Source organism: Glycine max, chromosome 8 (genome assembly GCF_000004515.6).
Source record: "Glycine max cultivar Williams 82 chromosome 8, Glycine_max_v4.0, whole genome shotgun sequence".
In the NCBI taxonomy this organism is placed as follows: Eukaryota; Viridiplantae; Streptophyta; class Magnoliopsida; order Fabales; family Fabaceae; genus Glycine; species Glycine max.
Genome location: NC_038244.2, coordinates 6,498,728 through 6,522,373, shown reverse-complemented (window position 1 = coordinate 6,522,373; position 23,646 = coordinate 6,498,728). Strand labels below are relative to the sequence as shown.

Sequence of the window (23,646 nt, the reverse complement as noted above, 5' to 3'; positions counted from 1 at the left end):
CATTCATTTATTGCACCATTAAAATCCATTATGGTTTCTCCAATATATTTTAATGAATATGTATTCAAAACCTATTTTCTATTAAATGTTTCATTAATTAATAAAGTAACTGCATAAATGAATCATTTAATTAAAAATTCAAATTCATAAATACAATAAATAAGTATAATAAATAAAATGCATAATAACCAATTAATAAATACTCATATTCAAATATTTATTAATGACATCATTAAATTTTTTTATTGTTTCCCAAAATGAAATGAATGTGCATTTAAAACTCATTTTCTATTAAATGTCTCATTCATTAACATATTAAATATATTAATCAAAAATAAAAATTCATTAATATACACAAGTATAATAAATAAATGCATAGTAACCAAATAATAAATGCATGAATCTAAATATTCATTTATTATACCTTTAAAATTCATTATCGTTCTCCAATATCTTTCAATGAATGTGTATTCAAAACCTGTTTTCTATTAAATGTTTCATCAATTAATACAATAAATACATAAATTAACTCATTAATTAAAAAATAAATCAACTTGATATTAAATATATAAACAAATCTTTAGCTTTATTCATTGAAGGATATTATCAGGATTTAGTTAAAATTAATTTATATTTTAAAAAAATAAGAAGAATTTATTGTTTATATTTAAGACCGAGGGAGTTATAAAATAAATGCATAATCAATTAATAAATACATAAATAAAATATTCATGAATCACACCATTAAAACCCATTATCATTTCCCCATAGTTATTAAAGAATGTGCATTTACAACCCAATTTCTATCAAATGTCTCGTTAACTAATATAATTTATTAAATAAATAAAAATTAAATAACTAAGAAAATGTCTAAAGTGCCCTTTTATTAGGCTGGAAAATATGGGCCGGAAGAGTTTCGGATATAATACTATTCAAGTTTGGGTTCGACTGGTATACAAACTCCACACGTAATTAAATCCCCATCCACCAGTCAAAATATTTTGCAATATATCTAGGAAATAAAATTTCGTAAAGTTTGTTAGTGACCCATTCATCCAATTAGAAAAGTCACAAATAACAAATTATCTACATCAGTCTTTTAAAAATAAATCATCTATATCATTAAATACCAAGTACAGTATATAATAAATTCACACAACACTAACGGAACTAAGTTCTTGGTCCTCTGAAGATGGCTTGACGCCTTGACCTTCAAATTCCTGTTGTTGAAAACATTTACTATATATATATATATATATATATATATATATATATATATATATATATATATATATATATATCACTGCACTACTATACTAATGTTGCTTCCATCATGCTTTACAGTCCATACTAATACACGTACCATGCATATAATAATGAATTATTATATCTGGTTCCAATTTCAAAAAATGCCAGACAAAGAGGACAACAAACAATATCCAACAAGCAACACTATATTTCATTTCACTTGGAGAAAAAAAAAACTTTACATGTTCTCAACAATCCTATATTTTTGCTAGTTCACTCGTCATACCTACAAAAATTCTAGCGCATTGGTGAAAAGGCTTCAGCATCAAGAAAGAATATGGTTTCATTTTTTTTTATCCAAAACACTAAAGTTATGTTTCCTGATCTCTCACAGCATGGTCTGAGACAGTTCCCTCAGATGACACTTCCACTTCATAGGGCCGTTCAACCCGAGAGGGATCTGACTGAGTCTTGCTGGAATCTCCACTATCAAGGTCATGTACTTCTTGTTCTTGAGGTGAACACCAATTTTTTTGTGAGAGCTGTCTAGGATTCTTATTTCTGAAGGCACCTTCTGAGTCTTTGAATTTGGCTCTGCCAACAGGCCTTGGCAATGGAAGCTTGCTGTCGAGAAAGTTTGAAGCACCGGCGATCGATGGAAGATGGGGGCCAGGAGCAACACATGATGCAACCAACTGGAGCACTTCAGGAGATGGAGACAGTCCCGAACTTGCTTTTTTTGAAGAGTGTGACGAGCTTGCCACTTTCAAATTTAGAGGAGGCAAGTTAAGGTCAGATTCAATCTGCTGAGTTCCTAGAGCTCCTGTATATGAAAGTAGAGGCAATGGTGGGTCCAATGGGAGTGAGCTTGAAGCACCATTATCAACATGGTGGCTGCTGTGCAAATCCCCGCTGATTCCCGCAAAATCTGGAAGACTCCGACTGATCTTGTGTGATCTTCTCTTCTTTTTCTTTTTGACACTAGACCTGGGGTCCTTTGGTAGGGAGGGAGGTGGTCCAGGAATCACAAACGGGGGAATTGTAGGCTTATCTTCCCCGTATAACAGGCGAACTGATTGAGCAATGGCTGATACTGTGGGTGGAAGTTCAGGATCAGGAAGTTTGGCTGGGGAGCTCACAGCTTCTCGTAACCAGTGGGGAAGCTTGTCTTTCAAAGTACTGCTTCCACCCACTTCCTCTCCTTTTGAGTGCAAAAGATCAGGTCTAGTGGGGTTAGATAACAATCCAGAGCTAGTAGACTCACCATTTCCTACATTAATGGGATTATGACGCACATCATTGGATGATCCATCAAGTAGTACGGGCAACTTTCCACGCTTGGAGCTTCCTTGGTCATCCTCCTTTTGATGCGCATCAATGCTGCCTGAGCAATTCAAGCCTAAAGAACCCAAGGTACTGGTTCCAAAAGAATTAAGCAGAAATGGTCTTTCAGTCAGTACACTGGAAGTTCCTGGTCTATCAGATGTTTCAGCAGAAGCACCTTCAGGAAATTTTGATCTGTTTTTATCATAACTCCAAGATGGAAGAGGTACGAAGTGATCATTTTGCAAACTAGGTCGGTCCAATGTACTAAAATGTGACAGACTAGATGCAGAATCACCTATCCCTAATTTCATGTCAGTCAGATGGTTTTGAAATTTTGGCGGCAAAAGAAATTTGCTCCCATGCAAAGCCCTTTCCATCATTCCATCAGAGATTGGAAAATGGGCCGATTTGGTAGATTTCATAGTCTTGGATGATCTTTGTGCAGGAAAAGGTGGCCCCTGAAAGACCTTTACCTGTTCCTCTTCCCACCTCACTGATAAATCCTCAGATGTTTTATACTTTGAAAACTTTAACTTGGGATCTCTGAGCATAGCATCCCAATTGCCCCTTCCATGCCTACGAACACCAATCCAGAGAGAATCAAGTTCATCTTCAGACCACCCATCTGATTTTGACTTCTTTTTCAATAAATTACTTGATCCAGATCCAGTTCTCATCATTATGTTTTCAAGCACCTTCCTATGGTTTTCTGGGAAAGATGAGAATGTGGTTGGCCTTTGTCCCAAACCCAAAGTAGGGGGAGCATCCCTGTCTTGTTGATTATATCTGAATAAATCTTCAGGGGGTATTTTGAAATTAGGCAACACTGGCATTGTTGGAAGGTCTTGCATAGACCCATTCAAAGATTCAAGTCTTCCTCCTATAGACAAACTGGGCAAGAGGTCCAGATGTGAATTTGGCATGCTCTTGGTTGTAAGAGGAAATCTGGCCAGCAACCTTTCATCAAATGGCAGATTCGGCAAGGCCATCTTCTCCTGAAAATGAGAAAATCTAGCACCTGAATTTTCAAATGCATCAGATTCCTTTCCTTGCACACAGGGTGGAAACTGCAAAATAAATAAATAAAGGAAAGGATACAAATCATAAGGACACATGCATGAAGACAACTACAATCAACAATGAAATCCACAAATGTATTAAGAGAGCATACAGGAACAAATGTTAGACTGTTATCAGGGATGCTATTTTTGAAACTTGGTTGTAAATTTTCTGTTGATGCATCTGCCAGCTTGGTATTTGCTGCCACTTCCTTACTTCTGACCTCAGCATCCATGGATGTCCCAGAGCAAGGGGCAAGACTGAATGGAAACTCTTGTCTGGATCCATGTCTATGTCTCCAATTTAACTTCGAAATATTACTTTCCGATGATTCTATTTGGTTAGCATTAGGAGCACAAAGTCCCAGTACAGGCAACAAATTGTTGGTGGGCATTGAGTTTGTCATGCTCAGCCCCACTTTAGGGTGACTTGGAAGAAAAATGTCAGGGAGAGAACGACCTAGATTACTGACAGAAGCATCAAAATGACTGGTCATTTTATGTTTTGAAAGCTTATTGATCCTTGAAAAGGAGTCAGTGTTGCTATTCTTCGCTTCAGAAAGTTGTCTGTCTTCTAGGTTGATAGAAGGCCCCTCCTGATCTGAATGCATCGGTCCAGCCACTGGATCCCCACCCTTGGCAATGGCTGGAGAATGTGAAAGTAACTCATTACCTGGAAATCCCTCAGCAGGATTTGATTCTTTAATCGCTTTTATCCGGGCAAGTCGTTCCTTTTGCCGAGCACGGAGTTTACCACTGTTAAGCAATAACAAGTATAAATATTCAGCATTGAGGGTCCATTTAATTGTCAAGGCATACTATTGGTTTACAGAATCTACCACTGCCAGAGGACACGATATCTTGGTACATGAGTTAGAAAATTACCAATTAAAATTTGACTCACAATTAAATAATCTCATCAGTACAGATAGAACTGAAAAAAAGGAATACCAATATACTATGTATAGCTTAATTTTTTTAAAGGAAATTAATGCATGGATGTTCAAACTACCTTAAACAATTTATCAATAGCCTGTAGGACTTGCTAAGAGCTCTAGGTAAATCATTTCAATAAGTTAAAATTAATGTATCACAGGTTTATATTTACATAAATAACTACTTTACAGAAAAAAGGAAAACAATCGAGGAGGAACTCCTCGACAATTTACCAGTGAAAGAAGCCTAAGTATAACACCAAAAAGAAGTCATCATGACAAACCAACAGCACTGATCACAGATAGGCTCATTTCAAATACATACGTATAAAAGGAGGGGAAAGAGGAATGATGAGAAGAGATTGGAAGATGAACATAATTCAGGAAGTTTGAAAAATAAATCATACTATTTTGCCTTGAGGGCCCGTCCTGCTGGTGTATATTCACGCTCAGGCTCTGGTTCTGGCTCTTTTTCCTCTTCACCACCACTCTGGTTGAACAAGCACACCAATAGAAAACATTAACAAATAGACCAATATAATTTCTACAAGAATTAAAATGAAGTTAAGCTTAAATACTGAAGCTAAAGTGGTAAAACAGCTGAACAAATATAAAACTTTAATAATAAGCAAGTGAACCTAAATTGTGAACTCCTATTTACAGCCCTCCACACAAACTAACAACCAAAAAACTAACAAACTAACAACTAAATTGTGAACTCCTATTCCTATGGTGTATTTGGCTGCATAGGAATAGGATGGTCTTCCAACATAAAAGTTTCAACAGTCATAAAGTGATGGAGGACGCTCTATTTTATTGCTGGACCTGGCTTAAAAATCTGGAGAAAGGATTTGATATCCCGTTTCACTTATGGTCCAGTAACATTAGGGATAGTTTTTTGTGTTGAGGGGGGATAGTTTATATAATACAAGTTAGGCTGGATGGGTACCTAGCGGTTAGTTAGATCTTTGGTTTCCTAATTCAAGTTGGTTAGCATGTATTAGGTCACCACAGTTTTGCACCTTGCAAGTGCTAGGATGTATATACAACAGTACTGCTTGTACTATTTTTAATATTCTATATAATATATATATATACTTTTGCTGATAAAAAAAAAAAAAAAACTAACAACTAAACTAATACTGAGCTGGAAACAAACTGGGACAGGAAATAGTATGAGAAACAAAACTGTCATCATCTCCCGCCAGTGATATTCAGAACCAAATACATAATACATAATTAAAAAATATTGAGCATATTAACTAATTGTTTTCACTTGCAAACCGAAAGGAAGCAAATTACCTCACTCATTGTTTCACTTGGATGTGGAGCATATACTTCCCTATAAGAAACAGCTTTTCTCTGTCGCTTCCCTCGACCAAGAGCTGCTTCCTCCTCACTTTGATATTTCTCCCACCTACAAATCAAGGTATGACAAGAAATTCAATCATATTAGTCATGCCACTTGATAGCTAACTATGCTGTCAAATGCATGGCAATATGAATTAAAAAAAATTGTGCTTTCATCACTTGTAGAGATAAAAATTATTCCCCAGGTTTCAAATAATCATGCTCCTTTACCATCATATGCTCAAAAGAGTTCACTGATTGCTGCTTCAGTTCTTATAAATAATAATTGTGTTAGTATGTTAGGATCGTAGCCAGGATTTATGGGGGTGTCTAAATCTTGTAGTTAGGATATACAATGGTCTGAAATTTTTGCATGCAAGAGTTCTGTGCCCCTTCAAATAATTAAGACCTGAGTGCAGCTACTTCATGAGACTAAGGACCTGTTTGTTTAAGCTTTAAAAAAAAAGATGAAGCTTTAAAAAAATTGTTATTTTTAAAAGTAGCTATAATTATAGCAAGAAGCTACTCAAAACAGTCTTTAAAAATATCAGAAATCTGACTTTTTCCAGATTCTGTTTTTTTTTTTCAAAAGCTTAAACAATAACAAAAGCTGTGACTAAGTGAGATCAGCTACATCACACGATGCCATTTGGCTCAATTACAAACCAAATCTTTAGGGATATTATTTACCACAAGACCCCTCTTCACAAATTCCCCCAATGTCCTTCTTGGCCTCCCCCTCCCCCTTTTCATAGGACTAAAAACCAAGCAATATACTCTCTTCACTAGGGCATCTACTTTGTTAGGAAGTCCCACATCGCCTGCCTCAGTTCTTGGAGTGCAGCTTATATATCTATTGGACAACTTCACTTAGTGTCAATTGGTTTTAAGTTGAAATCAAACATGGTATCAGAGCCTATAGTCCATCTTAGTTCTTGCCTATTCTAGTAGGCTCGCCTGTAATTTTCTATTATCTTTTCTTCAATCAATGTGACATCAATATCTCCCCATATACAATCATTTCATATACATCCATCTTAACATTTTCTTTTTTGTTACTCCCACATTTTTCTCTTGTTATCCCTTTAAAGCCCAGCAATCAGAGTATAGTCATGTGTATAGCAATACAATAGAACTTCCCTAAATAAACATATTAAAAATTTTATAAGTGATTTTATAAAAAAAAAAAAAAATTCATGAAAAGAGCTGAAACAAATGGACTCTAAGTGAGTCTCCTCCAGCAGTCGGCTAGTCATGACTGCTAAGTTTGTGGATAGTTAGTCAGAAAGTTGGTTAGTGTACCAGCAGTAACTCTGCTGTCAGACTGTGTAAGAGAGCTAGTAAATCTCAGATGTAGAAATACCTACATTTGTACTGAAATTATTCAGATATAATATCATAAACACTTTACGTCCTCAAATTCTCTTTAATATTTTCCATTTACTTTCTTGCATTTGGTATTTCTATCTGGTTTCATTTGCTGCCTTTCACTCTTATATGGCATTAGATTGTTTTCTGGGCTTGATATTGCTGCTCAATCCATTCCATTCCACTTCTGATCCACCACCACCACCAGGTAAATCTTCTTCCTCTCCAATAATGTTCTCAAACACAACCTCTGTTTGACTAGACAATCACCATTTCTTGCTGTGGGAACAGCAAGTAGAAGCAGTGATTAAAGCTCACCGTCTTATTAGATTAATTGTAAATCTGGAGATTCCACTGAAATTTGATGAAGATTGACAATTAGGATGAGTCAGCAAAGCATGCATGCAATGATCAACGCACCGCCAAATGCTCTTCTCATAGTTGCCATCCTCTCTTTCCAAATCAGTGCTTACCTGAGTTCATTCTTGGCAGGTATGGAAAGAAATCCATACCTATATTTAGTGCATCAACAAGCAGAACTGCACAACACAAAGGCACACATCCTATATAGAGTATCTCCTTTGAATCAAAGCCCTTGTTGGTTCAATAGTCTCAATCAGTGATCTGGTGACACTACATGATCACACTGATACTATCCTTAGGTATTACATGAGGAATACAAAGCTTTTGTCACCTCAGTCATCCATTTGGAATCTCACAATGTTCATGACATGGAATATTTGCTTTTGACCATGAAGCAAAATTTCAAAAGCAATCTCCCTCTGAATCTAGATCAAGGCAATCCTGAGGAATCTGTTTCAAATCAACATAACCAACACTCTGTAGTCTGTGCACAGGACCAAGTACTAGTCAGCTTGCATTTAGACAATTGACTTTAAACAAAAGTTCCAAAAAGGTATTTCATGTGAAGGACATGTTAAAATATATCCAATTCCTAGGTCTTCTGCCTTCCTTTAAGCAGTTACTAGATTCAGCAGTAGCAGCTAACTGACTCTTACAGATTCTATTGAAGTCCTAATGAACTAGAACAGTTACAACAGTGAAAAACAGAATCTAATCCAACAGTAACTGTTAGTTCTGCAACTACATGAGCATATTACAAACACCAAAAAATGTACCCACTTTCTTGACATGTCTGATATGTAAACTTCCTTTAAAACACCATGAAAACATACATACACAAAAAATATCTAAGCCTTATCCAATTGGGCACGGTTGGCTGGATTAACAGAAACCCACAAAAACAAGTAAAATGTTATATCATAAAATCTGTTTATATTTTAGGTCATTTCAGACAAGGAGGGAGTGCTCTTCAGCAACATTGCCTGTATGTAGGGTGTCCTCCACTTCCATCCCGAGGTGCTAATGGGCTTTTGTTTTTGGAACGAGACAAAAAGCAGATGTCACCACTATGTTCCAAATTCTTAATGTCTCTTGAAATGATATTTTTGTCCATATTAAATAGTACTTTATGCAGCTAATAATCAGTAATTTACATGGAACTTGGATGTTAAAGTAATATATGACAATAACAGAGGACAAAACAAATAGAAGCTACTTACCTCACACGCAGTAGTTTGTCCCATTCATTTTCTTCATTGCCATTCACTGCATTATCCTCTTTCTTCTCAGAATTTTGTGTAGACACATCATCAGTCCCATGAGGAGGAGATTCACCCACTACATGTTCTTCAGTTGGTTCATCATTCCACTCAAGCGCCTAAGAAAGAAATTTTCAATCACAATAAGGGGCAGAGCACACTATATCTAACCGTGTGTAAGAGCACAAAGATACAATTTAGGAAAAAATAAAAGGGGAAACTTAATCATTCAATTAACATGACAGAATCAAAGTTTATGGGAGAAAGAAACTTATAGAAAAAGGGAAACCCAGTGCATGAGGCTCCCAACTAGTGGAGTTGTCTAGATGCCAACAATCAAAACAAGATTCATGTATGTCACAAAAAACACCATATGACTAAGTTTATTGCCTTATTGGTAATGTTCTAGCTTCTAGCAAAAGTTTAAAGAAACAATACTGTATTAACCAGAGTAAACCAATTACTTCACCTTCACTGAGCCCAGCATATCATTCTCAGAATCCCCTTCGGCATTATCAGTTGAACCATCTTGAAGGTTTGAACGATCAAGCAATTTTAAAATAGCATTTTCATCCCACAGAATCTTGCTGCTGCTATCAGTACACTTATCCTTGTATACATCTCCCAGACCACCAGTCCTCTTCCGATGCTTATGTTCTATATCTGCTACTGCCTCATCTTTGCTACTATTGTTATTTTCACTCATGTCTTTCCCATTCAGTCCAGGAGAATCGTTGAAGAGTTCCTCAGTTCCCCACTTTAAAATATCTTCTACCTCTTTTTGAGATCCTGACTTATTTACAAAAAGCTGATCAAGCATCAATTTCTTCTTAGCAAGCTGCAAGATGCGCTCTTCAACACTAGCACGAACCACAAGCCGGTATACCAAAAGTCTATTTGATTGTCCAATTCTGTGTGCTCGATTCATTGCTTGGATATCTGCATGGGGATTGAAATCAGAATCATAGATGATGACAGTGTCAGCAGTTGCCAAATTTATCCCAAGTCCACAAGAGCGAGTGGATAACAAAAAAACAAATCTACTTTTGTCTTGGTTAAAGCGTGCAATAGCTGTCTGGCGATCAGCTACAGAAACAGATCCATCCACTCTCTCATACGTTTTAGACCCAAATTCTATATTCAAATAGTCCTCCAAGATGTCAAGAAGCTTGGTCATTTGTGAGAAAATAAGAACTCTGTGACCTTCCCTGTGTAAAATCTTTAGCATAGAATGCAGAAGAGTCAACTTAGCTGAAGCCTTGATTCTCATTTCGTGAAGGAACTCAACAGAACCAGATTCAGGCTCAGTTCCTGGTATGAGGTATGGATGATTACAGACCTTCCTCAATTGCATCACGATGTTCAACATAGATTGTTGGGCAACTCCTTTCCCAATATTCCGCAATACTTGATAATTCTTTGTAAGCATTGCACGATAATATTCAGCTTGGATGGATGACAACTCAACAGGAACCATTCTTTCTGTCTTAGGGGGGATATTTTGCATGGCATCCTTTTTAAGTCTACGAAGCATGTGAGGAGCAACAAGTTTTTTCAATTCATCAACTTTCTCTGCAGTTGTAAGATCATTAAATTTCTCCTCAAATAAAGATAGAGAAGGAAATGAAGCTGGCTGCAAGAAATTAAGCAAGTTGTACATCTCGCCAAGGTTGTTCTGGAGAGGAGTACCTGTCAACAGTACACGATGTTGAAAAGAGAATGTATTTAGCAAGCTGAAAAGCTTACTTTCTGAATTCTTCAGTCGATGACCCTCGTCAACAACAAGAACTTCCCAAGGAACTCCACGCAAATGAGAAGAATCAGCAAGAACCATTTCATATGTAGTTAAAAGCACATTAAATTTATAGGCTTCTGTTTTCTTATTCAACCCACTTGGATCATTTGCATGCCATTCATACTGGCGAATTATTGCTCTTGCTTTAGCACAGCCATGATATTCTACAACATTCACATTCGGAGCCCAAAGTTCAAATTCAGCAAGCCAATTAGGCATGGTAGAAAGTGGTACCAAGACCAAGCAAGGAAGTGAAACTTTGAATTCAAAATACAATGATGAAATAAAAGCACAAGCAGATACTGTTTTTCCAAGCCCCATCTCATCAGCAAGTATCACATTTTTGGACTTATACCAGCATTTACGCAACCAGTTCAGTGCCTCAAGCTGATGGGGAAACAAAGAACCACCTTTTAGATCCTCAGGTTGCTCTGTAAGATTAAAAATATCATTTTGATGGTCATTGCTTTTCCTAGTTGAATTTTCCTTTGATGAATCCCTTTCAAGAGTGAGAGTTTCAAGCTTATTGAAAAGTGTAATCAAATGAGAAGAAATTTGAAGCACTGGTTCATCTAAACTTTCCCAAGTGCATTCATCATAAGGCAGTCCAGTCCATTTTATAAATGCTTCAGATGTTCCATGTTTGGAAGTTCGAAGGGCAAGCACCCGCTGAGGCTGCTTCCAACGCTCCTCACAAATATTAATTATCGTCATCCCATACTTTGCCTTGTAATTTTCTAGTTTTCTCTTTGCAAGAACTTTTAACTGGGATTCAGAAATCCAACTATTATGAATATGAGACTTTCCTACCCATTTAACTAAAAATTCATAGAAAACTTGCTCTCCATTTGGGCCTGCGCATTCAGCTATGATAGCATCCTGAGCTTTATCATCAATACTGCCACTCATTCCCTTCTCTGCATTCCTTTCTTTTTGTTTTGCTTCAGGAGAGAGTTGTATTTCACAGTTTTTTGGAATCTCACTGTTGTCCTCACTTCTTAAAGCAACATTAATGATCTCCTCTGTCTCCACCTTGTCAGTTGGTTTTTCCAACTGTTCAGCAGATACAGCAGAATCATCCTGATCTTTACCATCCCAGTCACAGGGATCTAAATCACCAGTGGCTTTACTCAACGAATCTACAGAATTTCCTTTCTTGCTCTCTTTTGTTATTGATCTTCTGTATACATGAATCCTTTCCAGTCTATCAGTGTTTTTCAGTATTCCTTCTTCATCAGAACTCTTGACATTTTGACAATCCTCAATATGATTTTCAGTTGATTCAACATCCAAATCATTAGCACAAGCAGAATTATCATCTAGTAGTCTGGACTGATTTTCTGATATTACTAGATCACCAGAAGGTGAGTCACCCGCAACATTCAAGGACAAGTTACGTGATGAATTTGCATTCTCACCTTGAATTCGACACCCTAGAACCCGATCAACCTGTGAGATGGATATCCAAGTAGAGTAAGTCATGATAATCACATAAAAGATATCAGGGGAGGCATTTTCTTAAACAAAGAAATGTAAATCGTCTGACAGCTCTTTCTGGTTACCTGCAAAGACTCAGCAATAGCACTGTCTTCATGCAACAAAGTTTTGTCCATGCGGCTCCATGCTTTATCAACTTCACTTGGGGTATCTTTCATTAGCTGAGAGATCTTCTGCATCCAAGCAAAAACAAGTCATGCTTACAGTGTAATAAAAATACAATAGCATCTCAACAAAAACAACAACAACAACAACAAAGCCTTATCCCACTAGGTATAGCATTTCAACAACAATAGTATAATATATTCTAGATAGTATATAGTAATATAAATCAAGGATCTTGTAGTAGGATCAATACATTCAAATAGCGACTTAACATACCCTACCACACTATACTGCTCTGATGATACATATAAACCACGCAGCTACTAGCATTGCTAATCTAACCCAATGTACCGAACCTTGCATACTTTGAGAAACACTTATACCTCATTTTTCATCTTTTTCTGCGGACTGTAATACATCTAAAGATTTCTTACAAAACATGTCTAAACACGACAATATTCAAAAATTCTCTCCTAATAAAGGAAAATGTATTTACAGTTTTACACAAATCTTCTAATTCATTAGTTATTTCCGGTATCCTAGTATTCAGCCAACAGCTAGATCACTGTCAGCCTGCACCATTATTTTTTATTTTTGTATTCATGTTTTACTTTTTCCTAACTGTGAGCTTACAGAAGCCTATGAGATGGGGACAATACATACATACATACATACATACATACATACATACATACATACATACATAGAAATGAAATGTAGGTCGTGAATTAGCAATTGAAATTAAATTTGAGGATTGAAGGTGAGTTATGCCATTTATGGACATTACAGTTGCAAAACACCACACATAAAAGACCTCTACTGCAGTCCATCTGAGTCATCATAATTTAAGGCTACAATAATTAGACCATTTATCATTTGGACATTACAAATGTATTTGTAATTAATTTCCAAGAGATGTATAAACTATAGCGTACACTAAACCATTACGATAATTTAAAATAGTCATGCTTTAACACAATATACCATGGCCAGAATTGATGTCAAGAGAGAGTGAGAGACAAAAAAGGACAATGCTTAAACTCAACAATTTTTAAGAAAAAGTGGAAATTTGAAATTTTAATATACAAACATTTTGACTCCATAAGAAAGGACAATGCTTAAACTCAACAATTTTTAAGATAAAATGGAAATTTGAAATTTTATTAACAATCAAATCAAATTTTAATTTGGTAATAAATATGCAAACATTTTGACTCCATTAATAAAAATGTCAATATTATTATGCCAGGATTTAGTCATAGTAAATATTAATAAAATGATATATACATTTAAACTAACAAGTAAAATAAAGTATCTATTAGACAATGCAATAACTACTTATCCAGAAGTAATAGGTTATAGATAAAATGTTCCATTGGTTATTAAAAGTAAAAATCCAACAAGATATTAGAGAGCAGAACAAGTACCTCATCTTTCTGCTGGGCACTAGAATTCTTGTTTCCAACATCCTCTTTTGATACAGATGCAGAAATGCTATGGGTTATAGACTTCTGCTTCTTGTGTACTTTATTATTCCCAGACTTGGATTTTATAGAAGAAGGATTGACAATTTTTTTCCCCTTTTCAGCCTTTCGTTTCTTTTGACTAGTATTATCATTAACAACTTTATTCTTCCTTTTTCTCACTTCCTCTCCACTAGCAGCAATAGCAAGAACAAGTGTTTTCCTTGAAGAAATCTTACTGCAAGTTAAATCAGTCTTGCTCTCCAGCTGTTCATCAATTGCTTCTAAACTAGCAATTTTAGAGAGCGGTTCATCTTCCTTGGCTGGTGAAGTTGACTTCCTGTCCACTGGGTATTCGTTTGGGGACAAGCTCAATTTTTTTTCATCAGCATCCACACCTGGCGAAGTTCCTTCCATAAGACTCTCAGGAGATGGGTCAATAGGTTTGTCGCTACAAGTTTCATCAGCTGGGGAAGACAATAATTTCTTTCCAAAAAATTGGACTCCCATGCTTGAAATAGGTTTTCCCTTGCTTGAGGACCTTTTCTTTGAAACAAGTTTAGTTCCAAAAACTTTTTCAAGGTTAAGTGAGCTAACTTGATCTTTTGATTTTGTAGTGACAATCTTTGTCCTTGCTCGTTTTGAAATTGGATCCAGGTGGTTTTTGGGCATTAATTGATCTTTTCCTTCAAAGCAACTTGGACATTGCCACTTCCCATTAGGGATGCGCTTCAAGAGATAAAATCACGAATGATTGAAAGCAAAATCAGATAAAAAAAATCCCAAGAATCACAACTTTGTAGTTGATAGAAAGCCCAAGTCACCAAAAAATGAAAGCACAGCAAAAAACCAGATTTGGACATACCTTAAGAGGAGGATCAAGACATTGTAAATGATAAGTGCGAGGACAACTGTCACAGCACAATAAGTTGCCACCAACATCACAGATCACACATTCGTAGTAATACTGGATCAAAAGTTTCATTATCTCAAGTTAGAGCAGCCAAGTGGAAATAATGAAAAAAAAAATCCTAAACTGGAAGCATCCAAAATATTGTTCTTATAAATAAATAAAATATTATTAAATGAAGAAAAAAAGCATGAAGATTGAAGACAGAGGATAAGATATGCAGCTAGAAAATAAAACAAAAATAAAAGGATATATTATTGAGATCAATGAGATGACAATGACATCTGAATCCAATCACATTGCATATATCCCAAAAGATATTTTACTAGAAGAGATTCTGTTAGAATAACAGAACAAAGACAGACAGGACAATATTAATATTAGACTAGACAAATAAAGTAAAATCGGGAAAGCAAGATGATTATGGCACTGCATATTAATATTAGACAAAGACCCCTTTAAAGAACCCATTAGCTCAACTTCATAAAAAACAAGGATAATTTTTCCCAGATAAGAGGCGGCAGTATATATTTCTCCTTCAAATAATATTGCATTTCATTCCTACCATAAATACCAAATGAATGCATACATTGCACACTAATACATACATCTCACACCAAATCTGCCAATCTACCACCCAATGCAAAAAGTGACGGCTATTTGCATCAGGCACATGAGGAACATGATACAATCCTATACAAATCGGAGAGTATGCTGAGTTCTGCACATCTAGGTAACACATTGATCTCATATTTATAATATAATTATGATCAATTAAGCAGCTAATTAGGATCTATTCAATAATTAATTAACAATGATCATAACTACAGGTGACCATATATATACACACATACACACATATGCTAAATACCTAGATCAGTAAATCTAGCATTCCTTTTCAAGCTAAAGAATATATATCATATGTCCTAAGCTTGGTATCAGTAAAATCAACCCAAGGCCCTCTATGTGACTAGGAGAATAACTCTGCTGATTGGTTTCAGGTGGTGCCATTGTAGGTTATATCCAGATCTTTATTTTTCTGATGTGAGACTAGACAATGGCAGAATTAGCTCCAGTGGTCTCATTAAAGCCAGTGAAAAAATAAAATAAAAATACTCAATTCAAATGGACTCTACTGGAGAAAGATAATACAGTTGCAGAGTGTATACTTGGGACATTAATGTCGACCTTGAAGGTGCTTCAATGTAGAGGTAATTCAAGTTCTGGGTAATCATACCATAGTGCTAACTAGGCTAGAAATGAGTTTGGCATGTTTCGATACAAAAAATTTCCTAGTTAAGCACTTTTTGTGATGGCCAACTTCAGAGAGTGAATTCAGCAATGAGAAAATGGTATAGTGGGCACATTTTAAGCCAGGATTGCTGATACTGGAGAGAAGGTATCATTGCACACCCACTTCAAACGATGCTCTAGCATAGTAGCATGGCAATGCAAGACAAGTTTCATGATTCTTGACAATTTTCAAAGCAGATTGAAGAGCAGTTCTAAATTCAGCGTCCCAGGTCTTAAGAGCATCTTCAATGCCTCCAGAGTCATTATCAGAGGGTGTAGCAGTTTATATGAGCTTCTGGCAGTACTCAATGACCTAAATGATGGTGCTGCTTGCATCATTCAGTAAAGGAATCACACTACTCATGCTTGGACTGTCACTGCTTCCTACCTCAAAGATATCATTTGCCGACAAATAGAAGACAATTAGTAGGCGAAGTGAGGTACATCTGAGTAAAGGATTAGCTGGAACATTGATTTCGGGCAAGTTTATGGAGGAACCAGCTGCAAAAGATGTCTCACACTCCCTCATGCACTGGTGAGGCATGATCGGACAGATTTCAGTAACTCACATGTGGCGACACATCAGAGGTCCATTAGCAGTAATCTTCCAGTGGTTGAGTAATTTGAGGCAAGCAAACAAAATAGTTGGATCATTCTGAGTGAACAAAACACTCATGATGTGTGGGCGCAGAGGCCAATTCACAAGGCATAAGAGAAAGTAGCCAAACACTCATGAAAAGAGAGAAAAACAAGCTTAGCCACTTATTAACTGAGGAAACAGAAACTCCAAACAGCTGCAGGTAGGGGACAAAATTAACTTCCAGCGGCTAGAATTGGTGTACAGCTCATGGGAAAGTAAGAACCATCAGACAGACACCATGAAAGAGAGCTCTACAGTATTGAGAACTCAGCAGTGGAATAGTGCAAGAGTATGTCATAAAGGATGGTATTGATTTCATACCATATAAAAAATAGCATATAGAAATTTAGGGTATGATGATGTGTATCTAGGCTGAACACTGATCTCTTATTTAGTATAATTGAAATCAATAAATGAACTAACTATTAGCTGATTTGCAACCTATCAGTAACATGTTTACATCAACGCTTCAGTTTTAGACATGCTAAATCTAACACTTCTGTTTTTAATTACAAGCAGAAGTGGACACAGCAAACACGAGAACAAATATAGACTCTCCAATTACTAGTAAATATTCAAATTCTCAAAATCATCACTCTCTAATTAGCCCAAGGCTTACAACCACTATTTTAGTAATAAAGAATTGGTTACCAAAAGGAAAGAATAAATAAAAGGCCATAATATCCTAAATTAAAATAAATAGCCTAAAATCATGTGCTGGAATATAGCCTAAATTAAGCCTTACACACTTTGACAACCCCACAATCAATTTCTTCCAAATATCTATATCTCCAGATTATTCTAGGTCAGAAATCATTTTCATTTGAACTGCATTAATAATACAAAATATTTGTTTCAAGTTGGTGATCCACACGAGACTTTCTATGGTTCTCCAAGTGGGAGATGTGCAGCCATTCATTATCCCATTATCCAATATCCATCTGCTAGATGTTTGCAGTATAGATTCTTTGATATCGTTGATAATGCTGGGTATGTATTGTCCATAAGGCAGAAATTTTCAGAACTTTCTTGCATATCATTTCAAGGATTTTGGGAGAAGTAAAGATGGAAAGGCTCCTTGGAATGTGCTGTATATGCTATACTATTGGGTCCTCATGGACGGGGACAAATGCCACAATTTTTAAGGACAACCATACTTTTTTTTTTTTGCTCAGCAAAAAATAGATATATATATATATATATATTAATAATAGCAGTACCAGTGGTACTATAGATACATATAGGGATTGGGGGCATATCTGGTTCACAATGAGGAATTTACATTATGGACCAGCTACACCCAATATCTGCTTTACATAAATAAAAAACTTAACCCAAGCAACTGCCCTACTTTCCTAATTACACAAAAGCTTCTTTTAAATTAGAAGACCAGTGATTAAAATGAAACACAAAATCCTTCTCCGTAGCTTTAAGCCATGACCAAAGTAGAAGAAGTGCATCATCCATCACCATACTGGCTCAGTCCTCTTCAAAGGGCATTACTTCTAGATATTTCTAGTATTTCTTACTTCTATTTTTTCTATATTTTGTTCTTCTGTCTACTTTTCAAGTATGTCTTGTCCTGCCTGTTGTACTCTTCCATTCTCATCAATAAAATTTCTATTCTATCAAAAAACAAAAGAGACAACTTATTTCACACAAATTATCATAACTATCTTAGAATGTGGATTTGGGCCCAACTCAACCCCAAAAGCTAGCTCATTGAAGGGTTGTTCCCCACTTATATATTCTATCTTGGTCTTATCTCTAGGGATGTGAGACTTTGGGTTTTTCCCAATATACCACCTCATGCCCAGCACTATTGGGCTTGATGCGTGGATGACATGGTGGATAGCCCGTTTTAATGGATTTAGGATAGACTCTGATACCATAAAAGGATTTCAGAATTGAAAAGAGGAGAAAACTCACACTTCAGAAATGGTGTTTTGATATTAACTAACTCAACTGAAATTAGTTACATCTCTAGTATTTATACTAGAGCCAAACAGTTGTTACAACTAACAGTAGTAACTGTCAACTAACCTAAGGTTAGTTAAGTTTAACTAACATAACTAACTGTGGTTGCAACAGAACAGGAAGTAATTCTACTCATCTACTCTAATAGTAACTGCCACGATATACTTGACAACTCTACAGACCACCCTTTCTCTTCATAAGTTGGGTTTCCAACATTTCCATTGGAAAGGAAGTATTCGAAACATGGAAATATAAAAGAATCTCATCACGTCACTTTTCTTATTTCCCTTCTTTTTATTAAAGAGCTTAGATAAGCTTGCATTATGCAATGAATTTGGGCTCATAAAAGGTAACTCACCCCATCATTTCCTTTCTTCTTAGATGAAATTTGACCAGTAGCTACTTCAGTCTTTAGCACACGTTTAGCTGAAGCATTTCTAGAAGATTCGGATGTTAGTGAATTTTCTTCTTTACCATTGGATTGCTCTTTACCAGATGACTGATCTAGTCCTAAAGGAAGTTTTCTCCGCTTACGCTTTAAAACCCAGTTCCTGTTAAGCATTTTAGGTGCTGAAGATTTGTTTTCTTTCATTGTTCATAAATGCATCCTGCATGTGCAATCAATACTTCAACCATCAGCATTTCATGAGAAAAATGAAAATTCAAATTATAGCTTTTAAACAGCACTAAACATGTCTGCTCATTAACACAACACACAAAACAATTACAGGAAAGTAGTACAAGTAAATAATGCAAAAGTAAAACAGAAAAATTGAACAAAAACTAAATATTGAAATAACCCTGGTAAACAGCAGTCTTTCTCATAATATCTCTAACCAAAGTTCAACCACTAGCAAAAAAAGATTTTAGATGTGTAGCCAACTAGAGAAAACATTCTTTTAATCCATTCAAAGTATAAATCATCATTGTATTTTTTTTTTTTAATAAACATAGAATTTATTAAGGAAAGGAGAGATACAAATGCGTGAGGATACAAAATCGTCAAAAACTGAAAACTACACCAAGAAAGAAAGAAACATTTGAGACTGAGAACATGAAACATGTAGCACAACATGCCAAATTGCCAATACCTCTAATGATCTTTCAAAGACATCCCCTTAAAGCATAACTCCACAAAGAAGCTAACATGCATTCAATTTTTTTAAGAGATTCATGTAGTCTTCATTCTCTATTCACCATATTAAAGACATTATTCATGATCACCTAATATCACTCAACATGGAAAGCAGGCAAATTTGGATTCAAAAGAGAATAGGACACCACATTTCCTAATCAATCTCATCATGATTCAAAGTATCAAGTTTGCATTTCAAATTTTCAATCCATTCACCTTTCCACAACTGCAATTACTAAAGATCGTCTCTGATTAAGTATCCATCAGCTGATTGGACAAAGTATGTCCACTTTGAAGACCAAACCAGCATAAAAAGAGCTTTTTGCCTCAAAAGGGAAGGCTCTATGATAGCTAAGGGAAAGTCCAATAAGTTAGTCTTGGGTTGAAGCTTCAGAACTCATGGTGATTCAATACATTTGCTAGAGCATTTCTCTGCAGTTGTATCTTCGGTTCACCAACGTTACAAGAAATTCTATGCATATTTCGTTCGTCTGAGGTGTGTCTTATTCCAACATCTAATGAATTTGGAAAATCCAGCCTACTTAAGTCTTGAGATGGATCTTAGGTAAGTCTGAAACGCGAGTGGTTGAAGTGAATAACAAGGTTGCTGTCAATAAAAAAGTAATTTCTACCCGCTACTTGCTAAGGTAAAGAGTCCATCGAATGCAAAATCAATTGCCTCATACAAAAAATTGTGAGAGTCTGGTAGGAAATCATGTTAACATCAGGTAGCAAGGTTTATCAAAGAACATGACAATCAAGAAAGCCAAGCAGTAGTTTCATGATGTAATAATGCAAAATCAAAGCAAATGAGATATTTCACTTAAGAATGAACATTTACAACAACATAACAACAATCAAGCATTTACGCTTAAGAATGAAACATTTCAGAACCAAACAAAATAACTCCCCCTCTGAGAAAAAAAATAAAACAAAAGCAAATTTGTTAGCATTTAACACTAGGAAATATTTTCATTTGGTACACAACACATCTTTGAGTATAGATTAACATGAATAACAGCATCACCTTGTACTATGGAAAGTTAGAAACATAGAATCAATAGCCTGCACCAATCCTGCTGCAGACATTAGCAAACGTTAGTCCCCCATTTGCAACCACATTCATAATAAGTGAAAAAGACATCCAAGTACAAGACATGCCATTTGCCCCTAAACATGAACAGTTAAACAATGGTCAATTTCCTGAGATACTGCAGGATTCACAACTTTGTAGGCATACCAAAGTTATCAATGGCGGATGGCGGATGGCGGAAGGCCAAATTTCAGCCATATAGACACACAAGTGTGGCCTATGGCGCCGCCATAGCGGGCCTCCCTTCACAAATTTCCTGTGGCAGTTGGCAAAAAGTCCACCACGCCATTCTGCTATAGCAGCCATGGCGCCACCATTTAACAACACTGAGGCATACACATTCATTGTCCAATCAATGCAAGATCAGATAATTCACATGAGCATAGACAGACTACTAAGCAACACTCTCGTGTAAAAACTATTAAACCATGCCGAATCTGAAGAAGCATACACAATCCCCATCAAAAAGAATAAAGCAGCAGCATATACAATGAACAGCAAATCAGTGTATGTTCCAGCACACCACAATCAATAAACACAGCAAAAGCCACCAATCCACATCCAACAACCGGTGAAGCATTCTGCACATTCGACTAACACAAAAAAACCTCGACTAAATGACTCAGCAAACCAGCTCAAAATCCATGTAACAAATCATGCTCATTAAACCAACAAAATCCTTAAGCAGGAATCACCATCACAGAGCAAAGTAGCTTAAGAATCAAGGGACTCCCACACACACACAAAACAAAACAGCCAAGTGAAATTAAACATGAACAAGAACAAGAGACCAAAAAACACAAAACCCCAGAAGGCAAATTCCAGCAAAAACCGGAAAGCAAGAGCAAAGGAGGGAAATTGACAAGCATACCAGCGTGGGCTATGGATCAAATAGAAGCAGGGAGAGGGATTGCATGAGAGGAATGAAAAAAAGGGGAAAGAGGGTATGCAGAAAAGGGTATTAGGGCATGGATGGATGCAAGAAGGAGATGAGAGATACGAGGAGAGAGAGAGGGGGGGGGACAGACAAATGAATAAATAGAGAGAGAAAAAGAGATAGCTGTTGTTGTTGTTGTTGTTGTTGTTGTTTGTTGATGTTGTCCTGTAGAGAGAGAAAGAAGTGGTAGAGAGAGAAAGACACACACAAATACGGATTCGCCGGGGTCATAGGACGGGGTTACGCTCTGACATGGCAGGAGAGAGAGAAACTCTTTGCTCTTTGCTCTTGTTGTTGAAAGCCCCCAAACCACTCTTCCACTCCAACCATGCCACGTGGCATCACCACGAGCCTTTGCCTCTCTTCTTGCACTCTTGTTCTTGATCTTCTTCTTCCCTCTTTCTCACATTCACAATCAACAACTGAACTGAACTAGTTACCATCATTTCCATGGTTTTTGCCTTTCTCAAACGCACTTCTTCTCCTCATCACACCAGCCATCTATTGCTCCCTCCTGCATGTGTTGTTCTTGTTCATGCGTTGCCCCTATTTTTTTTAACTTTTTATATAAAATCTATAAAAAAAAACCCTTTTAACTTTTTATAAATAGTCTCGAATTTAAGTATTTGATAAGCAGATACGTTTGATACTTGAAAAACAAAATTGCCACTAAAAATTCTCTCTTATTAGAACAGAATTGCTTCTAATTGAGAACATCACGTAAAATCACATAAACTGTAAAACTGAAACTTAAATTCGAGACTATTAAGTTAAACTCCAACGTTAGGTCATTTGATTCATAGTAAGTGCTATTTTCTATTACCTCTTGGTTTCTGTGCTTTCGAAAATAGGAGTATTCTTCATGAATTGTGTTGTGCGTGCGTGTTCATTTACAAAGTCGCTGTTTTATTAATTTTTGTTAAAGAAAATAGGAGATTACTATTTGCGTGACGAGAATCTATTTCAAACAATCAATTAATGCCTAATAAGCTAAACGAAATTCAACTCTGAATTGAGTTTTAGAATCCAACAACTATTCTGTGCTTACATTTCTCAAAATTGCGGTAACAGGTTTTTTACTGTTTAATGTAAATCACTTTATTACAAGATTCCTTTTTCCCGGGCTAAATTTAAGATTCTGAGATAATTTTTTCAAAACATAATCTAATTAATACGTATTTAATGTTTAATTTAATACAAGAAAAATTAAAAATAAGAGTTATGGCTTACTAAACATCCCACTAATAACAACTATTCATGTCAACCAATGAACTGTAGGCAGAATAATGTAAACATTTTCATTGATTGCATTTGTATTCTTCATAAAATCTATACACATAATGGATTTCACTTTGAAAAGATATCATATATTGACGAAATATAGGATTTAATCTACTATTAGAAATATGTTAAATACGGAATTTACAAAATATGTTAAAAATATGTGAAAACCTTTCTGAAAATATATTTCTTCTTCCTAAAAAGATAAATCTAATAATTTTCAAAAAAAAAATCGTTGAACAATGAATAATAGTGGAAGGAAAAATTTTAAAGTAGTAAAAATAATAAATTTAGGCGTCTTATTATCTTGATTTCCTTCTTAAATGATTTAGAATGTTATTAAATCAATTATATAAGTAATGAAATTAATGATTAATTAATTTTTCTATCAATGCAAAAGAGATTTAGGAAAAAAAGAAAAAAAAGGATAAGAAAATCATTAAATTGTGTCTTTTCTATTTTTATTTAGTGGGTTATCTATAGTAAGGCCAAACGAAAACAAAACCCTTGTGGAACGGTATATAGAATTCACAAAAATATATTAGAAATGTGTTTTAGATCCTTCCAAAAAAAGATTCATCTTCCTCCTAAAAGATTAAATTAATAATTCTAA

General features: G+C 35.7%; 1 protein-coding gene across 5 annotated transcripts; it reads right to left on the bottom strand.

The window, feature by feature from the left end:
- Positions 1-1,365: 1,365 nt before the first annotated feature.
- LOC100815815 (protein CHROMATIN REMODELING 4) lies at positions 1,366-22,484 on the bottom strand. 5 transcript variants are annotated; one of them, XM_014778760.3, is made up of 13 exons: positions 21,687-22,484; positions 20,750-20,801; positions 19,939-20,293; positions 18,946-19,195; positions 14,633-14,734; positions 13,732-14,496; positions 12,265-12,372; positions 9,377-12,151; positions 8,869-9,026; positions 5,870-5,984; positions 4,975-5,057; positions 3,746-4,388; positions 1,366-3,641 (listed from the first exon to the last, which is right to left on the bottom strand). In XM_014778760.3, exons 4-13 carry the CDS (start codon positions 19,177-19,179, stop codon positions 1,620-1,622), a joined length of 7,005 nt encoding a protein of 2,334 aa, XP_014634246.3. In that variant the 5' UTR covers positions 19,180-19,195; positions 19,939-20,293; positions 20,750-20,801; positions 21,687-22,484; the 3' UTR covers positions 1,366-1,619. The 5 variants fall into 5 exon arrangements, with proteins under 5 accessions (XP_014634246.3, XP_040873962.1, XP_040873960.1 ...); XM_041018028.1 differs by having other exon boundaries at positions 20,750-20,798; XM_041018026.1 differs by lacking the exon at positions 19,939-20,293.
- Between the last annotated feature and the right edge of the window lie 1,162 nt (positions 22,485-23,646).

Excerpts from the sequence above, each read along its gene's own strand:
- LOC100815815 (XM_014778760.3), bottom strand. The coding sequence starts at position 19,179 with ATGAAAGAAAACAAATCTTCAGCACCTAAAATGCTTAACAGGAACTGG. Across the intron at positions 14,735-18,945 it reads AGAAGAAAGGAAATGATGGG|TATTACTACGAATGTGTGAT; the intron begins GTGAGTTACCTT and ends CTTTTGATCCAG. Across the intron at positions 3,642-3,745 it reads ACAGTCTAACATTTGTTCCT|TTTCCACCCTGTGTGCAAGG; the intron begins GTATGCTCTCTT and ends TTTATTTTGCAG.